We start from the raw sequence: 23,301 nt of genomic DNA, 5'->3' as shown, positions 1-23,301 counted from the left end.
CATCATTGTTGTGGTCAGGATTGGAATTTTAGTCTGAAGTTAAGTGGCCACCATAAATATGCAAAAAAAGCCACAGCAGGCCTCTGGGGGAGCCTGTGGAATCAAAAGTTATTTGCTTCGAGTTTGCTGAATTGTTTGCTAAAAAATTCTGTAAGCTATCTATGAATATGATTTCAAACATGAGTGGCTGCAGCAAAATCTAATGGTTTGTTTGAAGACAGAGCTGCAAACATTGCAACTCGGGTCACTGACTTGTGAAGTTATAGTCTTATTAGACTAATACTTTCCATAAACATATTATCTGGAGAGTTGACTAGTTTTCTTCCTTTTTTTAAACAGTGCTGGCATGTTTTCAAACAACAAGGAAGAATTTTATCCTGAAATGGACAAGACCCAGTTAAAAATACCCTTATACATATGCTAGGGCTTTGTAAGGATCTATTTTTAGGAGCTAGAAGGATTCCTTGCAATAAATATAGGGTCGTCTTCTTCTATTCCTATCACTTGCTTTATTTTTCTGAGGCTTCCTAAGGGAAAGGATTTGCTTCACTGGGACTGTGAAAACCACACAAACAGCAGACATAAAGGAGACTGGAAAGTGAGCAGAATTAATGGGGGGAAAAAAAGTTTCCTTCTGTAATCTAACTGACACATAGAAAGGCTTCTCACCTTCCAGGCACAAATGACAATGGAAAGTGAGGGCGAGTGTCTGAAGCATCAGGCAGGAAGATACATAGCTTTCTGTACTGCTGGAATAACCATTTAAACATCAAATTTAATAGATCCTGCTCAAGATGAATTAGCCAGCAGAGGCAAAAGGCAAACTGGTGTATACCTTCAGCCTTCCTGCCACAAATTCAAACCCTCTCTCTCCTTGGAAACCTTGCCTTTGGGCTCACATTACTTCACTGGAATGACACAAGAGCCCAAACAAGAGCTGCACAGTGCTCTCCCACCTCCCTAGTGCCAGTCTACGAAACCAAAAAATGAGGAGATTACTGGTCTCAATTATTATCATCTTATTGCACTTCTCTGAATGTACTACAACATAAGAGTAGGGTAAAAACTCTACAGACAACGGACCTTTAAGCAATGAGCCAGAACACCATGCCTGGTGTTGTGTGGCTGCACTGGGCAGAACCCCCACCCAGTTATGTCACTCCATTCTGGTTCCACCACTGGAGTCATGGTGAACACCAGCAGTAAGGAATCTGAAGTAAAAGTAAATAAATAGGATACAAGAAAGTTAAGAAAAAATACTAACATTCAAACTTACTGCAAGCAAGGACACAATGCTCCTGCAAACAAAGCCTCCTTACCTCATTAATACTGACTTCTGCCTCTACATACTGCAGACCTTTCTGGATGATGGAAATCAAAGCAGCTGGTGGCACCAGAGCACCATTTATATTAGACTGGCTGATATGGCTCTCTATACCAAAGGTAAATGCTGAATGGGAAAACCCTAAAGACAAGGCAAAGACATCAGAATTGATTTATAGATAGACAACACTACTTGCTGTACCACGGTAGGACCTTCTGTTTAAAACCTGAGCAAATTATACAAAGTATAATGCTACAGCATGCTTCTGAGCTACCAAAAAACTTGTCAAAACACCTCAATTCCCTCATAGTTCAAGTGTACAAAAAGAGAAAAGCAAAGCTCATATATAAACACAACAATTATTAATTACAGTATCAACAGCAAAACATTTGTGTGCAAGTCAATATAAAATATACAATTCACTATAGCATTTAAACGTTTATATATTCACAAACTACATGTATGTGTTGTATCATATGTAGCATTTAATAAAAAAAGAAATAAATATCCAAGACACAAGTCTCATTTCCTACTTTTACTCACTGATTTGATACCCATGAAAGTGAAATGAATCTGTATGTGAACAGAATTCAGCTCATGGTACAGTGCTGCCATAATTGTGTATGCTCTGGCATTTAGAGCTACATCAGCACTGTGCACTGATTAAGAAGTGGCAAACATGTTACGGTGCAGCAATGGCAGCTGCTTGCTATTTATTTGATCACCCTGAAAAAGTGAATTTAAGCTAGAGAAAAATAGTTGTTTCAGCAAATTAACTCTACTGTCATGGCATTTTTCTTAAACCACTTCATTTTTTTTCCCTTTTTCCCTGTCAGGTAAGCAAGAAGCTGCCTGCAAACTTTCAAATGAAGATGAGGCAATTTTGTAAGTTTGGCTTCTATGACAAAAGCAATCAGCAACTGGAATAAGAATGTGTAGTAGTTTTCAGTAAATTCAGGCAGAAAAATCAGGGTTAGCTTTCTTTTGACAAGCTGAAACTGAAAAAGTCTGCCATCCACCATTGCTTCTAGTGCTTCTTTGCCTCAGCTTGGGAAGTCCATGAGCAGTGGACATATGTTGCATCAGTCAAATGCATTTTCAACAAGCCTGAAGCCACCCATCAACAATCACTGAACAAAACTAAGAACCAGCAAATGCTGAAAGAGGGAGGTAAAATACACAATATATGCGTATATTTTCTTATCTACCTATACGTATACACATTAAAGCTGATCTCTTACACTGTTATCTTAAGACTGGAGTTTATTTTTGCTTTAATATGCAGACGTCTTTTATGTATTGCTGAGATCATATTCCCTCCTGCCAGCTGACGATCATCACTTGTTCATTTACTGGGGCATGCCCTGACTTCCAGTCAAATCTTCCCATTCTAAATGTAGGCTGTGTTAAGCAATCAATATCACAGTTGTGAGTAAAAGATGATGTTGTCTCTTACAGAGCTTCAGGAATAACCACCACCACAAAACTCCCTGCAGCCATATGGCTGCATCTAGGAACCCAAACATGCAACACAAACTCAAACCGCTGATCCGACTGGGTTGGGGAAGCTTTACAAATAAGGGAGCACTGCTGCATTCTTGCTTGTATTGTGCAGACACAGTGTGGAGGGATATGACAGGAAAAAGGTTTCTTTCCAAGTCTGACAAGATTCAAATGTCTTTTGCTCCTTCTCCTAAGAAGCAGGAGATTCTGGCTACCCTGATGCCAAAGGACAAGGTCCTCAAGAAAACGTCCTGCAGGGACAAAGGCTTTTGGGAGCCCCAAGAGTTATTCCTGTAAAAAATCTGTTCATCTCTAAGTAGAGTCAAGCAATACAAATCACAGTCACAGTTGTCACTTCTTCCTTTGAAACACAGCCACATCTGCCCTCCCACAGTCACGTTCAGGCAAGGAATTCGGCTACACAAGACTGGTTCGCAGGAGCACCATCACTCCAAGGCAACAGGGAAAGACAGCATTTTGCTGATCATTCTATTTTCTTCTTCAAGCAGCCCTGAAGAAAATGGTGCAAAGTGCCATCATCACCCTGCAGAGAAGTGATCTCCAGGAAAATGCATTTTAGCAATCGAGTGAGTCCTTGGCTGGTTGACTGCCATCTGAAGACTCCAAATGACTAAATCTGATTAAGTTACAGAAGGTAACTTGGCAGGAATTCATTCTCTTGTTGAGAAGAAACACCAAGAAACAGTTCAGACAGAAGCACATGCCTACTGGCAAAATAATTGAATGAGCCTGTGTTTGCTAAAGCCAGTTGCAGATGAAGATCAAATAAATTATGCGTTGTTTAATAACCAGAATTGTAAAAACTCACCTGACTCTTGCAAGTATCTATATACCAGGAAGTTAACCTCATCACTGCTTATACTCATCTTTATTCCCAGTTAAACCATGAGGTCACAACAAAGGACACAACCCTGCAAATAAACAAAAAATAATAGGTCAATCAAATATTTTTAGTGCCTAATAGGTATTTCCCAACAAATGCTGTATTTATAAAGTAAGTAGCTCCCTGGCAGCATAGACAATAGCTTCATTTTATAATGCAAATAAGTCTACTGGAGTCATTAAAAAGTCATTTGTCTCACCACAAAATAAAGGTCAGTAAATTAAATATTGCAGGGCCGGATTCTCATACGATGCAAGGTGGTAAGGACTGGAGAACTCTGCTGTTTAATACCAGTACTAAAAAGGCCTCCTTTCACAGGTTTTAAAAAATAATCAAGTAAGTTTCACCCATTCTACATTACTGCTCTGGAACACATTTTTTATAACACGGGTCTCTCTCTGCCTGGTTAATAAAGACCAAGAACTTGGTTTCACATTGGCATCCAGGCAAGTTCTCACTTTTATGTTCTAATCTACTCCAATTTTCAGTTATTCCTGCTCTAGTGAAAAGGTACAGTATGAGCTACAACACGGTGTCTGTTCAAACAAGCCCAGCTAATCCCACTAAATATTAGAAAACATCTCAGCCATACATTTTGGCTTTGCAAAAAGAATTCTTGGCATTAGAGATCAACTTGAGACAGTCAGTTTTTAGTAACATTTCTCTAGGCTTTCAATCAGTGCTTCAAAAATATTGATGGGATATATATACAGATAAATAGATATAGATATATATGTCTATATCTATATTTACACACACAATTTTTCCTTGATTTTAGTAAAGGCAAATATTTAGCAAGACAAATAATATATCAGACTATATATACTTTTGATTATAAACTTTGAAAATATGAGGCAACAACAGTGTTTAAAACATGAAGAGACAATACAGTACTTTTTCTAACTCAAAGCCTCATTTTTGAGAACATTCTCATGAAGTCTGAATGTTTGAAAACTCTGACCTTTTTAAGTAAGCAAGTGAAAACATCAGCTTCCAGAACATGTTATGAAATAATGTCCACCTCCTGTTCCTATTATCTGTCCAGCACTTTTCATCAGCAAATCTTCCCAGGTTTTTACCCGGCTGACAACCACCATTATTTCTTCTGTGGAACTGGAGTCTGAGAAGGCAAGTGACTTTCCTACTGTTTATTTGACAAAGCTTGACCTGGGATCTGATGTTAAAAGGTACTAGAGAATGGGTTTTCCTGCATTGTTCAAAAGAAAAAGTTCTTGCTGCATGGCTATGTGGTCAGGCCATTCGCCACTGCTGCTCCAAGAGGGAAAGCAGAGAGTGAACACAATAGAAAGTAACAACTACAGGGTTATGATTGACATTATAAGGCTGCCATGTGTATTCTCCCTGGGCATCTTTTCCTAGCAAGAACTCCCAGGGAAACAGGAGAAAATGACCACAGTTTTTCTTATCACCTAACTTTGAGTTTTACCAGTCCACTGCAGCTAAACTTGGGAACAGCCCTCCAGGATGTGACCTTCCCACAAGTCCCATCGTGCTCTAAAGACGAGATCCAATTAAACCCCTCAAGAAGAGGAGAGGCTAAAGGATGAACTTCAATATCAAAAGGAGTTTATTTGCCTGAAACCTCACACAGACATCCCCAAACCTGCCCCAGGCATGTGGTCACCCAGCTCACAGCCATGCTGTGTTGTCAAAGGGGGAGATGACTTTAGTTTCTTAAAGAAAAAAATATTAAAATGCAGTTCTACTTAAATCCTTCTCATGTCTAAAGGAAAAAGCTGCCCCAGGACAATGACTTCTAGTAAGTACAATACGGGTGGTAAAGGAAGGCACATTGATCCAACCCTACACCACCCCTCCAGAGCCCCCAGCCATGCCTGGGGTTCAAGACATGCCTGCCAAACTCCAATATATACTTTGAGGACTTGTTTACTGAGCAGAATGTAACATGAATGGCATTTTTAGCCATGTCATGCATTAGCAACCAATTCCACCATGTGCAGGACCAAATGCTAATTTTATTCAGTTAGGTTTTGTTGCCATACATGGAGAAAATTATCTTTCTTTAAGACTGTTTTTTACAGAGAAATGCTGTAGGAAGAGGAACAATATTTTCCCTCAGAGGAATAGGTAATTAACTTTAAAGAGACTCATAAAGAAGGGGTTTTTTTTACATTACGCACACACACACAAATGGCAGTATTTATTTCATGGGTCTGTCACCGATTTTTAAAATCTTGCTGCATCACCAAAAACGATAGATCAAACTGCAGAAATCTGATGAAGGTGCTATTTGTCACGCTGAGAAGTCCTGAATTATTAATATAAAGAGGGCTCCCCCCTCAAAGCAGAACTGTGGAGATGCCACATCAATTCACCTGTTATGTAGCTGGATAGCTGAAGGAAAAAAAAACCCTAATGTTTTGCTTGTCTGTCAAAAGTGTTCTTCACCCTGCCCGAATCAAAGGAGCCTCATTTTTTCAAGGCTGGTTCCCAGTGTTTTCCACAAGAAGCTTTGGCAAGGGGGAGCTGCCACCCGCTGTCCTGCCCGGCTATCGGGAGGTGGCACTGCAGCACTGTCTGTGGTACCCTGGCCACGAGAAAAACACAGAAATGCTGTCAATAAACACCGAGTTTGCCTGATGAGGGGCTTGAAACTGGAAAAGGTGCAAAAGGTTCCAGTGTTTTACCAAAATACTGCTTTATGCCTGTTTTCAGCGCTCATTTACATTTTCTGGAAGCTCCTTTTTGTGTCTCCCCCATCCCAGGCCCCGTGGCTCAGGCAGCGTCTGGGGACAAGCGTCCCACAGCCAAGTGACACAAGAAATGTGAGAAGAACGAGCAACACCAAAGCATCTGCCTTCCAACCCAAAGAAAATGCCACACTGAAGAGAAAATACAGCAGAAAAGGATACGATAATTATTTCCCTTTGGCACATTCCGAATTAACGCCAGGCTTATGCTGCCAACCCTCAAATTGTTTGTGACAATGGACCCATGCATGTACACATATACCCCAAACCCTAAAAAAAAAAATCACCTCATCGATGTTGGCTAATTTCCCCCAAATTCACTATTTCCACAAGCAATCAACTACTTATTTTGGTCACTTTAATAGATATTAATATTGCTCTTTATTTCAGATGCAGAAATGAAATCACCAAAGAGACACATAAAAATGAGACAAAAATAAGTAGAAGTTAACATGTAATTCCTAGCAGTCTTAGATTTGTAGCCGAATTTGCATAGGGCCCATTAAAAATATCTTAAAATATTTGCAGTTTTATGTCCCAAACCGATTCTGAAAATGTGATGAGATCCTTACGGCCCCCCCCTTTCTTTTTTTTTTTTTTTTCCCCCTTAGAAACATTCCAAGTCTTCCTCAAAACATTCTGTGAAATTACATGGCAAAGTACAATGCACCCACACTGCTGTTTCAGATCCAATTATGCTTTTGAAGGAAATCTCTCCCACTTGCCTCTACTTTTGTTTTGCACCCTGGAGCAGGCACAGCACATGTGAAGTGGATTCCTTACTGGTAAAACCAAGATTAAATAAATAAATAAAATACCCCATGACAGGTAAAAAAAAAGGATGTGCATGAGAGCTTACAAATGATGCCCAAATTGCTCATGAGAGTCTCTGAGACCACACCAGGATTGATATTCCCTGCTCAAAAGCAAGTCCATTTCAGCAGGCCTCTTCCCAGGTTTGATTTGCCTTCCCAGAGAATGGGCCTGTGGTTTGTAACACCACTGTTCAGTTAGAATTAGCACAACATCCAGATATCCCAGGTAATTTTTAATGCTGCTACAGAAAGTCCCTGAAGTCCCAAAATTTATCAGGCATAACACACATCAGCCATAAAAATCAACTGTCTGTAGAGATGCTGGCCTTGAGATTTACACAAGAACAGGTCAGGAGCACACAAGACACACACCTGAGCTTTTGACAAACTGACCCGCTCATTCCATGCCAGGAATCACACAAAAATTAATTTGGAAGCTACTTTTTGGAAAGGAAATGAGGTTTCTTATCCCAGAGACAACACCAACTCTGTCTTTGCTCCCACCCTGGCAGAACTGTGCCTGTGTTTCTGTGCCTGTCCCAAGGCAGGTCTCACCCCAGCACCTCTGTCCCTTGAGGGCCATTCACACACTTCATACCTGGGGTAAAATTTACAGGTAAAATCCATTAAAAAGGAGATCGAATTGCACTCTCACCAGCACCAGATCTGCAGGCTAATCAGTGCCAACAGTGCAAACCTGGTTGTATTTCTGACAAATCATTATTCCACTCCACATGTTTGTGCTAGCTTTGTACTCATCCAGGTTCATGCCAAATGCTGGAGAACAGATGCCACCCGATAATGGCTCCTGGCCTAATAGGTTTTTTGGTTGTTTAGTGGTTTTTTTTCAGACAAACCTGAACTGGCAGAGAAAGTTTATACATCAGATTATTACTGGGTATCTCTTAATCACCATTTGATAATGTACACTGGAGTTACACTACAATTAGAGCTATTGCATCATCAAATAACAGCCTAAGAAAGTGATATTTCTGCAGTTGTAGGTGGGCTCTAACACATTCTCATTAGGTAGGAAAACAGGAAAACCTGGCAGGCTGCTGTGAATAGTAATTCCCCAAAAACATACCAATCATTAGTTTGATACCAAATATGATATGTTAAAGGGAGCAGCTAATGCTCTGGGTAGCTCTGAAGAATGCTTAATGTTCAGACATAAACAGACTGCTACAGTTATCCATGGAAAACAGAAGTCTGGCTACAGAAACAATAAATCCCCTACAACAAAAATATTGCCATTAGAGCTTTTATTTTTTCCTCTTTTGCAAGAAATCCAGACAAATATTTTGCTAGCATATGTGCACATAGACACTGATACCAATTTATTAATTGTTGCTTAAGACTCTTTCTTGTTTTTAATAGCCATGATGATTAAAATAAAAAGAGCAAAGGGTTCTGTTTCAATCCAACCACTCAGACCAGGCAGACTCCTGGATGTGTGAGGTTTCAGCAGGACTTCATTCAGATACTAAAGCCACCATGGGAGGAGCCTGCAGAACTGGAGATTTAAACCACAAAACACTGTTCCTGGTGGCTGCTGTTCTACTCAAGCTTTCTCCAAAGCCTCTTCCCCAAGACATGGTAAGTCTACCCCCAAAGGCTGATGAAATTCCTAAGTTTACATCCAAAGAAGAGTTCTGCACAGCCCTTTAGAAATGCTTTCTATGAAGGAAAGCTCATAAGCCAGTGGTTCCTTTATATCAAACATGCAGTGTATGACTTGTATTGTACATCCTTCTGCATAAGAATTTATTAGACACCAATTTCAATAAAAATGAACATTTTCTCACACTCTAAAAAGAAAAAAAATAGTTGACTTTTCTTTAAGTGTACCAACTACTTGCTCAAAACACTCCTATTTGCCCTTTCACATCTTCACTTGAGAGATGGGGGCCAATATTGTATTGGGAACAATACAATTGAACACTTAGTAAAGTTTTCCTACCACCTGACAATCTGCAGTTAGGAATTTTTTCTAACATTCTGAATTAAAACAAAAATATTTTTTCAAGTTAAATGCCTACGTTTTTTCTGTAATATCTCAAAATAAAGTGTTCTCATTTTCTGCATTTTTACCTGTGCCTCTAAACTGCTATTATTTAAATGTCCTCTTGTGTAAGATTTAATAATATGTCAGATGTGCACTTGCATTAAAAAAATCTGTAATTCTATCTTACGAACCTTCTTAATGATTTCTCATATGATCAGGCTTTGCTAGTTTTCCTTCTAGTAATTTAAACCAAGAGATGCTTCTCATGTTCTTTGTTTAACTCTACTGCTTTGCTTTTAACCTCAGGAATACAGCTTAACTTCTGAACATTGAAAAAAAAATAACTTTTCCTCTCCTCATCTGAATTGCCTTCCTTAGCTCAGGCGATAAATATTTGTATTCTGTACTTCAGCTTTAGTGACCTAATTTATGGCAACAGTCTCTGCCTTTCCATGCCAATTTGAGAGTATGAAGAATACAAGATGACAAAGCTAGCCTGAAATCTTCTGAAGAAAAAGAATTACAACCCTGAAAGGGAAGAGAAGGAAAAAAATAAAAACCAAACAAAACCCACTGCAAAACACAAAACCACCCAAAACCTTGGCTAAAAGTAAGTTACTGTCTACTTATCTGAAAAATGCAGCACAGTCCTGAGTACTGTTACAAAATATGCTGCAGATGAAGCCCATTTGTTGATTTTGCCTAGAGCAAAGTAGTATTTAATTACTGAACTACCAATCTCCTCCCCAAAGTCATATGCTGTGTGACCCAGGAGGCTGGAATTCCGGATGTTACAGCACAGACACAAGCGACAGTGTACCCAGTATTGTATTTCCAGGGCTATGGCTACAAAGCTGCACACTTCTGTGCTTTCTAGAGTTGAAAATACATCTTCCTGGACAGCTATAGGGCATCTTGCAGTGATTCTTGGGAGCCACATTTTGTAAATCCCTAGGCTGACTAAAGATACAGGGATATTTCTGGTATTGACACTTTATTCAACACTTTAGGTTCTTAAATTGTTTTCTCTTTTCATTATTATAATGCAATACCAGAAGAAATGATGCTTGGGGGAGATTTTTCTCCTTATTTCCTGTATCAGAATAGCAAAGAGGTATTGTTTATTAGTATTTTAAAGACTTTGCAACTCTCTGGGTAACAATGAAAATAGACAGATGGACTAAAGGATCTCCAGAGGTCCCTTCCAACGCCAATCATTCTGTGATTCTGACATCTCTTTAAAGGCACAACTCTCCTGCATGACAATTACAACCTTGTTGAAATGGAGCTAGTCCTGATACATCCTTCTGCAGATGCAAATATGTTCCTTTAAAACTTAAAAGCCAAACTCAGCTGCTCAGAACATGCAGTAAAACCTCCAGCAGTAAGTCCTGCCTCATTTTTGATTACTCCATGAAAGCCATCCCCCTCTGACTCCCCACAAGATCCCAAGCCCAAACATCTTGTTTAGTGAAGGATTTTTAATCACAGAGCTCAAGCTCCCTGATGGAGACAAACCGAGATTAAATGAAAACTTAGTAGTACACACAGTAGTTCAAAAGAAACCACCATCATCTTTCAATACTTATATAATTATCAGAACACACCAGGAAATACAGCTAAACATTATGAAATTCTCCTTGATCAATTGTTTAATCCAGACCAAAGGCATTTTAGAAAGGAATAATCTGTGGCTTGACGGGATGACCTTCAGGGTTAGACTGTCCTACCCACACAGAAGCTGGACAGATGCTTATGGCAGCAAAACTGGAAATGTGGCATTTGTCAAACTGATTAGAAAGTGATGGGTCTTGACTGATGACCAGAACTGGCACAGTCACCTGAAGGAGCACTAGTGTAGGTTTGGCCAGTATGGATTACTTCAAGATGACCTGCAAGGTCCAAATTCCGGGCCCTGTGTGCTAAATATATCTCTGTAATGGAGAGGGAAGCACCAGACAAATGCTTGGCGTTCCTCCTGGGAGAGACATCTGTCCATCTGTCCCTCAAAAGGGAAAATTGTCTTATTGGAGGGGCCATCTCAGGAACAGTGGGAACATCAAACAAGCTCTGCAGCTTCCATTCTTAGGCCATTTGAAGGATGTCCCTTTAGAGAGAGTTACAGTCCTTCAGGAACACCCAATTCCAATAAATAAACATTTCTGCAGTCAAACTTTTAGACCCTGTCTCAAGAAGGCTTTTGGAAATTATTCAATGGCTTCACCAAGTGCTAAAATAGGAGCCTGCTAATGCTGCCTGGATCTAGACACAGAACAGCTGCTGGAATCAAGTCCAAGAAAGGGGAAAACTGGAAAAAGCCTTTTCTGCAACATTGTTTAAAATCCTGTATATGCCTTTTTGGCACGCATCTGATTTTAAGTATGCAACTGTATGGCTGCTGATCTCCTGTGCTGCATTAAAAAGCCTTTGCAAGAAATTAATTATGGATGCATGTGGGAGCACACCCATTAAACCTCGCTTGGATCAAACTGTGTAAAAAATTCTGAGAAAATAACAGATTGAGAAGAGCCCTTGAGTCAGTCAAAATGAGCCCTATCAAGGGCTTCTGCTGAGACTAGGGTGGGGAGGGGCAAGGTCCAAAAATGCTTTTCTGTTTGTGAACACCACCACTGAAAATAAACACAACTCCTGTGGTTCAATCTTTTTGATCCAGAACTTAGAGAAATTAACAGTTAAACGGGGTTAAAAATCTCCATACCATGCTAAGTTTCTGCTCTCACCTGATTTATTCTCATTTTCACTGCTAAAAAACCTACTGAAAAACATGGCCTGTAAGTCTGATCAGGAACATTCCATTTCTCCCCAATATGTTGTTCCTGATGTTCCCACAATACATCATTCAGGGCTCTGAGGGACTGTGTCAATTGAATTGAATGATGTGGTCGCCTGCTGGTACATAAATGCAAAAGCAAAGCTGAGGGGGTTTATTTTCAAAACAGGAGACATTGATCCTGTGACAATGTTCCATTACCCTGACTTTATTTCTATTAGAGACAGTGATTACATCTACATCAATTGCTTGAGCTGATGGATACTGGTGCACTAACAGTGACACAGTTCTTCACTACGCTGCTGCTGGATGCTGATGGCTTACAAAACAAGATTCATTCTCAAACTAACACTACTTATTTCTCCATGGAAAACCACTGAAGTTTGGGCAGACTTTTGTAATTAGCCAGTTCTCAGCTGTCTGTGGTTTTTTTGGGGGGGGTTTTGTGTGTTCAGTAAATCTTATTGTAGAACGGTGATTAGTGACTGTGTAGCCTGGCATGGATTCTATTTGTTATGATTAAAATATTTACATTGCTACCTGCTGGTAATAAAACAGCAGATGTAGTTCTCAGAAGCAGCTGTGGAAAGGTATTTCTGCACTGGTACAACAGCAGAAGCAGCCCTATCTTGACTGGGGATGTTTTCATACAGCTGTATGGGCTCCCTCCCCTTTTCATGCACTGTCACCCTTTTGCAGTTTCTGTCCACTGCCCTTGCTATCTTTCCCAAGCTGGTGATCCATCTTCCAGCTTTCATCTCTTGATCTGACATCTGATCTCGAGCCTGTGGTCACGCATTTGCCCTGGTTTTCACCTCCTCACCATGCACTGCCTACACACACTCTGCACTCCTGAGTCCATCTCTCCATCTGCTCTCCAGAGTATTGAGTTTATCTGTATCTCCTTCAATCACTTCTTTTTCTATGTCCTTCTTTCCCTACTTTTCCATTACAACACAAGTTGCTAATGTTTTGCAGAAATAAATTCTGCTGGTTGAAAAAAAAAAAAAAAAAAATTCAATTCATCATCAACAACAGTGTTTTCTAGTCCAAGTAAACCCTGTTCCTTTTATTTGTCCTTGTTTGTTTAGCCTTGTGCCCTGAGTCATGTCCTGAACTGCCTGCAGGAGAAAGGCCTTCATCTGACTCACTTCAGGGTATTTACCAGAATGGGTTCCCTCACTCTTGATAAGGAAGTTTTTTTAATGTTGCCATAACAACAAGAACTCGGGGTGATTCGGAGTGGCACCTGCACAGAGTAACCACGCACAGCTCTGCTCTGAGTTCCCAGCACCTGAAACTGGGACCAGAGCAGGTCTGCCAGAGCCAACCAGCACCTCCTCTCTGCCCCAGGCTGGTGCCTACAACTCAGCACAGCACTACCTGGGCACCTCCCTGCTCAGGGCGATTTCATACTGCACACCTAGAATTTTTGCACAACCAACAGCAAAATAAAAAAGCTCCAAATTGTTCTCTGTGGTGTGACTGGGGACTTGCAAGGCTGAGCCTGCAGGGATCCAAGCAGCCCTTGCCTGGCAGTTCTGAGAGCAGTGAATTCTACTAGAGTCCAAGTCTGCAAACACTCATTGGTGGCCATCCCTGCCTCACGGTGTTGGAATAGGCTTTTTTGCAAAACACTATATTTTTGGGTTTTATTAAAGTTGATATCATTACTCGGGTAACTACACTAAATTTCTGCATATCTTTGGGGACTGGTTCCTCTTTCCTAGTGAACAAGCAAATTAAAACCAAACATGCATCGGTCTGGGCACAGACAGCTCCACGAACATGACTTTTTCCAACAAAGGATCCGCTCCCTCATTTACCCTGCCCCTCGTGTCTAAGCCTGAACACTCTCACCTCAGCTTTTTCAGCACCTACAAAGTTATTTTCAAGTGCAGGTATTATTTTGAGCATAAGAAGTTAACAGAACTACTCCATAAATAATACTGACCACATAAATAGAGCAGGAGAAGCATTTCCTGGAGTGGAAGGATGCTCTCTGTGTGTGCGAGCATCTTTTCTGACTCCTACGTTATTTCAGAAAAGATCAGGGATTATCAGGCACAGCACAGCTTTGGCAGTGCTGGGGATATAAACATATGAAAAAGAGAGAGACGGTAATGAGGTGCTCAGTGCTCAGAACAGGTCCTGAAGAGGCTTTGATCCATTCTAAACGCAAATAAACCCAGCTTATTTCCCCATTGTTAAGACTAGTCTTTTATGCCTTTCCCATGAGAAAAGAAGTTTTGGAATTATGTTACTCTGGCAGCATCTAGTTTGGGAATAACAAATAATTTTTCTGAAATTCCTTTGTGAGTGCATAAAAGCTGCCAATTCTTTTCCTGAAGCAGATGTCTTGTTGAACAGTAACAGCTCTGAGTCCTGTGTTTCTGAAAAATTAAGGATGACACACAAAACCCCTGTGAGGGAATACCATAATGAGGTGAGAAAAATGGAAAAAAATCCAACCTAACAACCCCATAGGACACAGAGAAGATCCTTTAGTTACAATTCATTGAAATTTCAAGCCAAGAAAATACCAACTGTTAACAAGGAAAGATAATTTCCAGCTTTAGTGGCCATTAATCACAGAATCAGCTCATGAGCAACTACATTGGGACCTGCTGCTTTCTGAAGAGGAGGCCAGACTTCTTTATCTACTTTTAACTTTGGGATGAAGAAAAAGAAGATATTGCCCTTTGGACAGGGAAAACAATGAATTAATTATACTAACAATGCAAGGGTTTGTTGTGGATTTTTTAAACAAAAAACCTTGAATACTTCTGACTTCTTAGAACAAGGTCAGTATTACTCATGAGTTGTGGATTGATGGCAAACAAGTAGATTGGTACTTGTGAACATTAATAGCAGAAATACACTGCACTTTAAACAAGCTTTTCTCCATTTACCCGGATATTAAACATGCTGAGAATCTAATGCAGTTGGCCAGCAGAATTTGGTATTGAAAATATAGGCTAACATTCATCATATTTAGTATTCAAACTTCTCCACAGCCATGAAACATATCCTAAAGCCTGGAATAAATTAAATGTAAACTGACAAGTTCTTCTAGCCCCAATATGTTCACCTCAAGAGATTTAAAGACATGTAACTCACGACTGACTGCAGCATTATGTATGAATGGAGTTCTAAAGAAAGCTTAAGAAAGTTTACCCTCAGATTAAAAACTCAACTCTTTGCTTTGCCCAAGCAGTTTCACATCCACCTCTGTTCACTAAAGCAGCCTGAAACGAGCCTGTGGGAATCTGCAGGTAAATAACCATTATGAGTGGAGGATCTTTAAAAAAGCGGAAAAACCCCCCACTTTTTGCAAAACCAAAAGTCACAGATAACGTGTTTCTGCAATTGGTCACATGAATGCAAAACCAGAATACGTGTGAATCTCCATGAGCTATTTCTACTCCTACACTCCTGCACTATCCCTGCCCTACTGGTTGCTAATCTGCAAAAAAAGCCTCCTTTCCTCATACCACTCTACCAATGCCACCTACCACACCATCTTATTCTTAAATAAAACCAAAAGCAGCACCAGTATAAAAAAGTGAAAAACCACAGCTCTGAGTCTTTAAGAAGCCATCTTAGAGCTACAGCCCATTTTTGTTCAGGAATAATCAAACTGCAGTGTCTGAGGATAAATTACAGAAATCAGTTACCAGTGCAAACAACATCAGGTGCAAAAGGGTATTATGAAACCATCTTCACCTAGTTGGGTTTTTTTTATTAATTAAAGACCAGTTAGCAGGGAAAAAAGTCACTAAATCAGACATTCCTCATTTAAAAAATGAAAGAAGATGTACTAATTAAAACAAATGTAACACCCAGAAATTTATTTCAGATAAAGGGCCGATGAAGTGGATCAGAAACCAACTGTATTTACTTTGGCACCTCAAGATTTAATTTCAGGTGAACTTTGAAATTAGGCAGCTAAATTTTCCAGAAGCACCTAGAACACTTGGATGCCATATTGAAATTATTTCTAACAAAGAATAGGATGTGAAGTTCTTGACTTTTGTGGCTACTTCCTACCAAGACCCATCTCTCAAAAGCCATGAAAGAAATTAAGAAACAAGCACTGTCTGACAAACATTATTTCTGGTATTCAAAGAGGCAAAGCTCTTCTGGTTTGTTAAATCAAATATTACAGAAGGGGTTTAATACCCATGATCCCAGCCCTGCTACAGACCCCGGGCATGGCCACTCATGAACACGAGCAACTGCAGCTGCAGACAGCACTGATTCATTGTCCTAGGCAGTGACACAGCACCATCACCATACTCATCCTATTTTCCATTTGCAACTGAAAATAACAGGAATGTGAGACCAGTGTAAAAATTCCCATTTCTCCTTTCACTGCTCTGTATGCCAATCTGCAATACTGGTGTGATCTATCACGAAGCCATAGAGGAATAAAGCAGAAATCTCAGAGCTGCCAAGGCAGCCGGGAGGAAGGAGCGTGTTCCTGAGACAGCTCTGGAAAAGGTGGTGGGGAAGGGTCTGTTGGGGTCAGTCACTAGGGCAGAGTGCTGCTTTACTTTTACAAAATGAAAGATTGGGCATTCCTGGGCCTCTGTTCTGTCCTCATGGTCCCTCAGGGCTGTCACTGCCTCCTGCACAGGGCCCAGGAGGCAGTGGGGTGACAACCACAGAATGAGAGGGGCAGTGCAGTGACTCCCTCGGTCCAGCCCCACTGTGAGACTGGACATTCAACTGCACAACACGAGACCCTGGTGGGCACACAGGCAGCTCTGACAAAACCACCTCATCCCCAGGAACTCTGCAAAAATGGCCAGATTGTTTTCCAAGCCTGCAAGTACCTCTTCCCTAGATTTAGACAGTTTTCAGTTTCTGCTACAGTCACCACCCTCAACGCAGACATTCCATCTCTGCATCTCTCTATCCTACTCTGCACCATACCTCAAATCTGACTGTGGAGGTTTTCATGAGCAAAACCTATACTGTCTAGGCATTAGTACTGTGTATTTTGGCAGAGACATCTCCATCTATATTAGCTATACCCAAAGTTCAATAAGAAGTCGTATTGATTTTTCCCTTCAAGCATATATATATTTGATGAAAAACTCACTCATGCCTCCAAAAGTTGTCTAGACATTAGCTGATTCCCCTTCTGCCTTCAGCATCTGCTTTTTTTTTTTTCTCAAAATGAAGCTGTACCAAGGGTTGTTTGGCAGAATATTAAGAATAGCATGTATGCTGATATGATATGCCTATAATATGTGGAAAAGGCACACAACACGGTCAGTGTCATCAGCCTCCTTGACCAGATTTTCCATACCCTGCAATATACCCTTTTTTTTTCCCCACTGGGAACTGTTCCAATATCTGAATCATCAAGAGCAGTCTTTTCTTTTACAGAATGCCCTAAAAAATAAAAACAAGCTTCTTTCCTTGCCTGTAGAAATTGGAATATTTTGCCTAACTCAAATTATCCCACACTAAGGACAACTTTGAATAAATGCCAAGTTCTGATACTTCATCAGTGCTTAAGTCTAGAGGCATATTTATACTACTGTAAAGGAAAAATTCCCAGAGATTGGATGATTGTGCCTGCCGTAACACAGCCCCAGACGGCTCCTACACATTGCAAAGTCACCTGCATCTCTAAAAGTAATTACATTGTTGATCTTAGAAGATTAAAGCAGCATACCAAATGGTCCTCTTGCTAATTTGGCACTCTACAGAAGGTCTAACTGGCAAAAGGAGCCTGAACACACCTGTAGAAGAATATGTAATGACATTCAAAAATATATTAAAATGTAGTTTAAAGGAACACTATTTTGCTTTTCTGTGTAGCACATGGGATATAAAAAAGCTATACTAAAGCAGCCTGTGGTATATAAAGTTTTTGTTCTGTGAAGGAGTCATCCTTCCAAGCTGTATGCAAAAACTTGCCTCAGTGCCTATACCCACACATAAAAACCTTAAAATTTAAAGCTGTTGACTTTGTACAGTAGGAGAATCTACTGAAGAAATTCTTATCAAATGGGCTGAAAGTCACAAGGGGTCCAATTAAGATAAAAAGTTCAAACTCAGGACATTTCCTCTTCTTTCTGACTGCTCAGGCCAACATCAGACATCTGTTCTCACTAATTTTTTAATTAATCCCCTTTGAAGCAAACTATTCAAAACCTGACAATACCTCATCTGTCCGATAAGGACCCCCCTCCATCAGAAGGTGCTATTTTGAATTAAACTGCTCCTCCACTGATGCAGTTGGAAACACAATCATAGCTTTGTATAGAGAAAACAGTTTTGCTGAGTCAAGCTAAAACATTAGCAGAGATGGAAATACACCCTGTCTTGTAACTGCAGGCAACTATTACACAGGCAGCTGCACTGAAATGGTCTTCAGCTTGTCCCACAAGTGACCTCTACTCTGTTTTTTTCAGAATTAACCAATCACAGTAACAGCTTCTCCTGGTTCAGAGTCAAACAAATTAGATAGGACGGCTTTTCACAAAAAGAAACCCACTCTCTTTGGTTACCTTGACCTTACCTCAAACAGATTCAATGCATGTAAAATTCTGCTCACCCATTTCCAGTAATGGGAGCATTATTTGAAAATAAAGAGATGATAGAGAGGGAGAAGTCCATGACTTCTCCAGATGACATTATACTTTAATAAGTACTGCACAAATTGCTCACAACGTTTTGAAAAATTTTCAGTATTTCTCAGACTCCAAAGAGCTCCCATCATCTTTCTTTTCTTACAATATTTATAAAGCTATGATGTTTTTACTTTGCAGAATGGCCATTTAACATTCTTGAGTGATGCTACTCAAACCTTCCCAAAGCCATTTCTCTCCTGTAAATCTGAAAGCGCATTTTCTGCCACTCCAAGACTTAGAAACTCTAAAGTAAGCCTACATGCATGGCTGGTGCATGCTCGAGGCACTATGTACTTACAGGGCTGGAAACCACACAGTGTGAGTAGTACCATGACCAATTATTTTAGATAAACCAACCAAATGCAATGACAAAAGGGAAAATGGCTTCAGTCTTTATTCACTCACAACTTCCAGCACCTTTTGCTTCCTTTATTTATCAGTCCAGAGGCTTCTCAAGCAAGGACATCCCTCTCTCTCCTCAGTATCTCCAGCACATAAAGAACTTATTTGTTTCTTAGCTTGACCAGAGAGTCCCATTGAAAATTTCTTGTGGACTCCACCTTGTTTTCAGAAAGTACACACAGAGATCAATCCAGAAGAACATTTAAACATATTCTAGTCCCACTGCCTTCAACTGCTTAAGTGATGTGTTGGAGTAGAGCCAGCCCAACACTACCCTGCAAGGCCACAAAGAACATCAGCAATATCCTTCTCTACCTTGTGGGGGTCTACTTGCAAGATAAGGGTTGTTAAAACAAATTCCCTCTATCTTTGAGTGCCCTCCATAGACCTAAGAGAGGCACACAAGGAGAGCTTGCCAAAAACTTTAAGGGACTGTGAATTTAAAAAAAAAAAAAAAAAAAAAAGGGGGGGGGGGGGGTGCTGGGGAAAGAAAAGACATCTGCTACACCCACAAGACATTTGTTAAATTATGGTATATATTAAAAATGCTACAGATACCAATGTGGTCTCAGTTATCTCCGGCTGAAAGAACAAATGCTCAATTGTGCTCTTGCACAATACTTGAGCATGGCTGCTGGTGGCCTGGTGCACAAGGAATTTTCCCTTTTCCCTTTCTAAGAATAAGCATAGGTAATCTCATCTCCCTTGTAACTCTAGCCATAGAGAAGAGATAAGAAAATATATTTACAGAAAGTTTCCAAAATCAAAAGAAATTATAGAAGGATTGCAGTTACATACATTCAAAGGAAACAACTGCAAAATCATGAGTGCACATTACATTTAAGAAGACAATAATAACAGCACACAGTCTGGATATTTGCCCTCTGAACCACACACTCATGTTTTCCTTTAGGAAGACAAGACTTTAGCACTTGAAAAAAACACACTATAATCAAAATTCAGTAATTTTCCACCCTTTTTTAAGAACTGATACACACCAAGGCAATAGTGACTCCACACTTCAAGGAGACAACATAGTTTTTACAATGTGTTTTAACAAAAGGTCTATTTATTAATACTTCCATACCGTCAATTGATGTGTTATACCATAACTCTCAACAAAATGAATATGGATTTACACATGAGACACTAACAGCTCCAAAAGGAGCTGTTAAAGACCACTGAATAAAAGAACACTTAATGTATGGATTCAGTGAACTGCAGAAACTGATACCTAACAAATACTGTAAATGCACGTAATACTAAATTGTACCAAACTACAGTCCACTTTTATGACAAATAAATAGATAAATCATTGAGTGTCCTTACCAGAACTACTCTCTGAAACCCCACAAAATTGTGATGTGGCAGCAGTACAGCCCTTGGTATTACACCACCTGTAACACAAACCATATTATGATAGTTTCTATCAATATTTATTTTAAAGGATGAAAAAAGGATAAAAGCTATTTTTCTACCAGTCTTTTTACTGAAAGAATTAAAACAACATTCAGTTTCCTACTGATAACAATATATGCTTAGTTAAGAAAATAAACATAAAAAATTAGAGACCTTGATTATTTACATGGAATTTATTGTAAAAGCGAATTACAGTCACAGTTTCAACTCTATCCTCTTCTCACTCTAAGTTGAAAGCAAATCTCCACCACAGAATAGCATATTAGCTTCAAAGGAATTTCTGTTCTTTATGAGACTCCAGATTAAAGTTTACAAAGGGGTAAATACTGATGCAATAGATATTGCAGGGTTAACCAATGCATACTAAAATGATTCAATAGCAAGATGAAAACCAGGAAACACAAGGCCATGATCAAACAATCCAGTGTTTTCAAAAGTGACCATTTTGGAGCAGAATTTCACATCAACAAATTATAAAGAGTGTGTTATATGAACAATCCTTAAAATACCCTCATGAAGTTAATTTCTACAGGCAACTTCAAAATTTAAACAGTCCCTAGAAATACATTGCACACCTGTGATCAGAATAATTACTGATTCTGTATTTGTGTACCATGGTGATCCCTACCACCAATATTCATTACAGATTAAATCATTAGAAAGTGATCTTATGTAAACTAAGGGATTAAGGAGAAGATTTGTAGGCAGAAGCACAGGAACACTGTCTGGGCACCACAGGAAAAGAATCCACATATCAAAAAAAAGCTGTTTGAAGCAGGATACACTCAATAGTAAAACAGATAACTCTGCCCTCTGGAAGAGGATCTGGAAAACAGCAAACAATTTTCTAAGTACTAAACTCCAGCTACAAAGGCTGACAAAATACATTACAAATAACACTAAAACTTCCCAAGCACCTCCTTAATACTAGGATTAAAACCAAGGAAAGCAACACATGCCTTAAACAGGACTTAGCATTTCAGACTTTCCATCATCCTAAAAGCAACCACTGACGTCGAAGAAACTCTCTGCTATTTAGCCTGTTGCTAAGCTCAATAAGACTTGAAAATGTTTTTTCCTCTTTTGATTGAGGAACCACAGGGTATTTTGGTCAGTAATCATTTTCCATGTTTCAATTCCCAAGAGAATCAAGTAAACTTCTCCTCTTTTCCTTCTGAAAAGCCTCTGACAGCCAAATGGACAGTAGTGTCGAAAACCATGGTACCACCACCCTGGACTGGAAAAGTGTCCTGGTCCTCCCTGTAACACTGACAGTAATTCACAAGAACTAACTGAAAAGGTCCTGACCCTCCATTAATGTAATTTTAATTCTCTGCTAGGGTATTACATACTGCTTTGATCATTTCTACAAGCTTAACTGTATATGCCAGCTACATTGCTAAAATTTAATTTGGGAAAAAATCATCAGAAACACAGTTTAACAAGCTTATAAAATTTTAACTCTAAGTGCAAAGGGTCATTAAAAGGGGATGTTGATCCTTCTGGGTGAACAAACAAGACAGCAGTAAGTTTCAACTTTTATGCTTTGAACCTTGTACACTTTATGTTTACATTAAGGATTTTTCATTCATTTGCAACAAACTCTGCTCAAGTAAATAACTGAAATTACCCCCAAAATGATGCCAAACAAGAGAAAGAACCCAGAGGCCTTACAGGAGAGCAGAGAACCACCACACCCTCAACAGAACCTGCTTTAAGAGGAATTCCTTTCCTCTCCACAGCACCCTTCAGAGCACACACAGAAAACACAAAACACACTGAACACCAGAAATTCACCATTGCATCAACCTCTCTACAACAGCAAGAAACCTGTTCACAGTTACCTTAGCCATGGCATGGAGAGGGCTGAGGGAACAGCAACAATTAAATGCATGGCCTAACTTAACAGGGCTTTTAAGAATGACTAAGCAACAAAAGCAATTTTTTCAGATGGATCCTGATAGTCGGCTACTTCTGCAGGCACTTGCAGCTCGTAACACGACCATCAGATAGTCCTCTAAAAATCCATGTATTTTTAATCTGTTTCAAATTAATAAATAAGAGTAAAATTTATTGCATGTGCTGCAGAGACACACTGCATAAAGAGTATATGTCTGGGGTATTTTATGTATGTTAGTGATGTGAATAGAATTTGTAGTAAAAAACCCTTCACATACAGTGAAAAATGTAGGATAAAAACTTCACATTTAATTATATTCCTACCAAGTGATATGATGAAATGAAGCACATCACAGGGTGCTCACCTATAATCACAGGGCATAATTTCCCTACCATATCTACTCTTCAGCTGTGGATTGCTTCATAGTTACATACTTAGTATTTTATTTTTCTTTCTTACAAGATGCCTATCTACGTGTATTTCAGGAATCTGAAGAGAATCAAGCTGTAAAGCTAAAGTCTCATTACAGAAAAAAAAAAAGTTGAACGAGAGAGGAAGAACGAGAGAGGAAGAACTGAAGAGATTTACCAGCCTCAGGGAGAGGACAAGAACAGAAAACAGTGCAAAAATGTGCAGGATTTCAGGAACCCAACATTTTACGTGATGTTAACAGGCAAGCTTAACAACTATGTCTGTTACTAAAATGCTCACACTCCGTAAGAATTTGTGCATCGTGAGCATGAAATCTTTCCCTCTGCAGCTTAAAATATCTATGCATTTAAAAACCATCTGTAAAAATAGACATATACTTCCCCACTGCAAAATTAATTAGAGAGTAGGAATTTCATCTCAC

General features: G+C 39.5%; 1 protein-coding gene across 7 annotated transcripts in view; it reads right to left on the bottom strand.

The window, feature by feature from the left end:
• The window catches only part of TBL1XR1 (TBL1X/Y related 1), a 109,760-nt gene that overhangs the window by 18,374 nt on the left and 68,085 nt on the right, over nucleotides 1–23,301 (bottom strand). For 4 of the 7 annotated variants that reach the window (XM_048314189.1, XM_048314192.1, XM_048314193.1 and 1 more), the window contains exons 3-5: nucleotides 20,459–20,526; nucleotides 3,657–3,759; nucleotides 1,320–1,465 (exon numbers count right to left, since the gene is read on the bottom strand). In XM_048314189.1, the coding sequence (XP_048170146.1) occupies nucleotides 1,320–1,465; nucleotides 3,657–3,714 (204 nt within the window). In that variant the 5' untranslated portion in view covers nucleotides 3,715–3,759; nucleotides 20,459–20,526. The remainder of the gene's footprint in view (nucleotides 1–1,319; nucleotides 1,466–3,656; nucleotides 3,760–20,458; nucleotides 20,527–23,301) is intronic. The other 3 variants (XM_048314194.1, XM_048314190.1, XM_048314196.1) reach the window with 3 other exon arrangements.

This window comes from Corvus hawaiiensis, chromosome 10 (assembly GCF_020740725.1).
Source record: "Corvus hawaiiensis isolate bCorHaw1 chromosome 10, bCorHaw1.pri.cur, whole genome shotgun sequence".
Classification (NCBI taxonomy): domain Eukaryota; kingdom Metazoa; phylum Chordata; class Aves; order Passeriformes; family Corvidae; genus Corvus; species Corvus hawaiiensis.
This window is presented reverse-complemented; position numbering and strand designations above follow the sequence as displayed.